The sequence below is a fragment of the Oncorhynchus kisutch genome, linkage group LG3 (assembly GCF_002021735.2).
Source record: "Oncorhynchus kisutch isolate 150728-3 linkage group LG3, Okis_V2, whole genome shotgun sequence".
In the NCBI taxonomy this organism is placed as follows: Eukaryota; Metazoa; Chordata; class Actinopteri; order Salmoniformes; family Salmonidae; genus Oncorhynchus; species Oncorhynchus kisutch.
In genome coordinates, this window is record NC_034176.2 from 9,223,465 (window position 1) to 9,227,310 (window position 3,846).

At 41.5% G+C, this 3,846-nt stretch overlaps 1 protein-coding gene across 1 annotated transcript; it reads right to left on the reverse strand.

The window, feature by feature from the left end:
• Positions 1-541: 541 nt before the first annotated feature.
• gdnfb (glial cell derived neurotrophic factor b) lies at positions 542-3,326 on the reverse strand. Its single transcript, XM_020462182.2, has 2 exons — positions 2,352-3,326; positions 542-1,682 (listed from the first exon to the last, which is right to left on the reverse strand). The coding sequence occupies exons 1-2, from the start codon at positions 2,548-2,550 to the stop codon at positions 1,171-1,173; spliced, it is 711 nt and encodes a 236-aa protein (XP_020317771.1). The 5' UTR covers positions 2,551-3,326; the 3' UTR covers positions 542-1,170.
• Between the last annotated feature and the right edge of the window lie 520 nt (positions 3,327-3,846).

The window sequence follows — 3,846 nt, forward strand, 5'->3', positions numbered from 1 at the left end:
TTCCTCTCTAGGTTTCTTCCTAGGTTTTGGCCTTTCTAGGGAGTTTTTCCCTAGCCACCGTGCTTCTACACCTGCATTGCTTACTGTTTGAGGGGTTTTAGGCTGGGTTTCTGTACAGCACTTTGAGATATCAGCTGATGTACGAAGGGCTTTATAAATACATTTGATTTGGTATGTTTTTTGATGATGATGATGATGTGGAACCACTATGTTTATATCGAAGTCGAGCAGGATGCGGGAGGACAATAATAGACGACACACAGGCCATGCTAAACAGACTGGTACTGTACCCAGGGCCCAGATTTTCAATAGTTATCTATGCGGTTTTCGCCCATCGGATAGGATTAAATGCATAGAAATAGAACGCGAGCCCACATTCAAGTCAACGATTTGTCTGTTCTATTCATTCTGTTTCTATGCATAAAAAAAACTGGGCCCAGGATATAGAATAGCCTACTCTTCCCAAAACCCTATAATATGGCACTTTTATCCATTACTTAATAAACCTTATCACTTATCGAGGAAATGACATAGAAATAAATAACAAGAAGATAATTCCTTTATTATAAAAAAAAACTGTAATAAATAAGAATAAGTTATTTAAATCTTTCTAAATATTGTACACACTGTGCTTCAGTATTATTTGTACATGTTAAGTCCATTGTCCATCTAAAACCATCCATAGAGTCAGTATGATTTTGACGTCATCAGTTAGTGGTGGGATATAATCATCCTGATTTTGACGTCATCAGTTAGTGGTGGGATATAATCATCCTGATTTTGACGTCATCAGTTAGTGGTGGGATATAATCATCCTGATTTTGACGTCATCAGTTAGTGGTGGGATATAATCATCCTGATTTTGACGTCATCAGTTAGTGGTGGGATATAATCATCCTGATTTTGATGTCATCAGTTAGTGGTGGGATATAATCATCCTGATTTTGACGTCATCAGTTAGTGGTCTGATAATCAATGGAGAGGTATGGCATGCCTCGTAAATCATCCTATCAACAACACAAAGCATTGGTAGGCCCTTGGTAGGCCCTTTCATTTCATGTGCCTTTAATGGATCCAGGATGGCCTCTACAATATGTATCTTGGTTTTGATCCAAGCCATGTTCTCTCACTACTATTGACTCTCTTCTTAGTGACACAAGAGGCTGGAGGTCAGACACAGCCACACCTTCGGGCAGAATGCTTCTTCATTGTATGGTACATCAAGTGGTCATCCAGGAAGGACAGGTCATCGTCAAAGGCGACTGGTCGACAGCAAGCGTGAGGTGGCGTTTCCGGCAGGAGCCTCTTGTTTTGGGTGAGGTTGTTGAGGATTTTATCGTAGTTCGTTTCCGAGTTCCTGCAAGGTCCGCTGCAGTACCGGAAGATCATTTCTTCGCTGGTTTGATAACCTAAGCCCAGGTCAGTCACATTCAGGTGGATCTGTTTGAGCAGACAGCCTTGTCCTCTGGCCCCTTTCCCTCGCCCTCTCCCTCGTCCGCTCCCAGACCTCTCCCTCTGGTCCTTTCCTCTGGTTGCTCCCTTCCCTCCTTTCCTTCTCTCTCGTTTCATTCGTATCCTTGATCCCGTGCCCAGGTGTAGCGAGCTTTTCAGTCTACTGATGGTGACTTTGATGAAATCCACCACATCCTCAAACTGCTCTGGCTGAAGCTCAACCATGTTATCTGTTAGAGAGAGAAATGAGCAAATTAGAGTCTGCGGTGTATATACTATGCACATCCTGAAAAGACTGGGTACATACCTCATCCGCAGCAGTATAAAACTTCTCACAGAAATTGTATATATTTATGCACACAAAGTGAGAAGGGGGAATTCCCATAAAACTACAATATTTTGTGTACCAATAGGCTACAAGATATGTTCTTTGAGATTGTCCTATAGATGTGGTCAAATATTGTGGCAATGGAGCAGATTGTTCTGTTTTCTCTTTTCAAAACTGTTTGAATGGCTATTTAGAATTATTAGCGAATTGTGCAAGGGAGTCAATATATTTGAGTGCATCTTTACATCTGACAGAGAGTCGTGTGATTTTAGAGTTATTGACTGGTCCTGTCATCTGAATGTTGGTCAGATGATAAGATACGTGCACCTAGCTGATACCTAGCTCTGGTCCAGGGTGTTAGTGCGGGAACTCAGGACCTTCAATTGGTATTTGTATTTATGTCATTGGGAGTGATCTATTCTAATATTCGTGCGTCTGAAACAAATAACACTATTAAATGTGTAGTGCAAAACCAGTCTGACCAAGAGGCAGGCCTATTGCAGCCAAGTCAGTGATGTGGCCTACTTACGTAGCAAGATTTAATTCCAGAAATGAGAATGTCTGAACTTACATTGTGTTTCTACAGATCGCTCTTCCCTGTCGGCTGTTTCTGGACTTTTGGTTGAAAATATACTGAGCTGCATTGGCGGGAAGTCATGGAGACTCTCTGAAGCGCGTGTTCTTTTTGTGGACGGTCGGTTCCGGAGAGGGCTCGTATGTACGCTGCTCAGCAGCACGAAACAGGTGGTAAAGGTGTCCCATAACTTCATTGTAGAACTTAGTCCAGTTGTGGAACCTGCCCTGGGTCAAAGAAATTCCCGTTGGAACATAAATACCGAGTAAACATTTTCCCTTGGCGATAAACCTATGGGTGATGGTTATCCTCAATTTATATCAGGTCCATGCCAACTTTTTTAAGATGCTGAATACAAATTAATATGTTTTAGAGTTCAATATCTACAACCCATTGAAAGATTTAACAATTAGGATAATATAGAATTTCAATCCAATTTCACGATGACAACCTGTCCATGCGCTGCGAAGCGACCGTTTTTTCCCCTCAATTCCAGATGTCAGTCACTCTACTACTCTACACTTCTACAAATTGTCCAATAATAACTGCTTGGCATAAAAAAAATAAAACATAAAAACTGGTTAATAAGCAAATGTGCCATGCAACAGTAAAACCGAACGTGCCATGATTGTTCGAGAACTAAGAATGGAATCAACTGGTAGCCTATGCGATGTCCAATGTGAATTATGTCCAAAGAAGAAGAAAATGCTTCATCTACACCATAGTTGTTGTTTAGTACAATTCCATTTCGTTTAAGGCTTTCTCAGGGTAGGTAAACCAGTTAGTGTGAAGTAAACTAGCTTCGAGATTAGTGTTGGTGGTCCTCATTGTTCAGAAATCCGCGCAGCTCCTACTGGTCTTGGTGTCGAGGGAGTCAGCGGGTGGAGCAGATTTATACAGTGGGGTTGGGGAGTGCTGACGTCTCGCAATCCGCCCTCTCTGGTGTGCTGCTCTCGGTCACTATCCAACATGAGAAATGGCCCGACATACTTTATTGAAGTAGATTGCAGTGGTTGTCTTCAAGAGAAATACTGAAAACCGTAGGCAACTGTATTTATGAATCCACTCTCAAATGTTGTTAATATGATGTGGTTGCACACATCGGATTAAAGAAGAGACTCATAACTCCAGTTAGTTGAAAGATGCATATTACACATTTCCTGGAGATACTATGATTTGGCACTATAGGCCTATTTTACAGTTGTTTTGAGGTCATGAGCATTTAGGATATCTTTCATTTCCATGTGATTACTGTGCATGGTGTTGCTGCCATTCTATGTTGTTGTCTTAGGTCTGTCTTTATGTAGTGTTGTGGTGTCTGTCTTTATGTAGTGTTGTGGTGTCTTAGGTCTGTCTTTATGTAGTGTTGTGGTGTCTTAGGTCTGTCTTTATGTAGTGTTGTGGTGTCTGTCTTTATGTAGTGTTGTGGTGTCTGTCTTTATGTAGTGTTGTGGTGTCTGTCTTTATGTAGTGTTGTGGTGTCTTAGGTCTG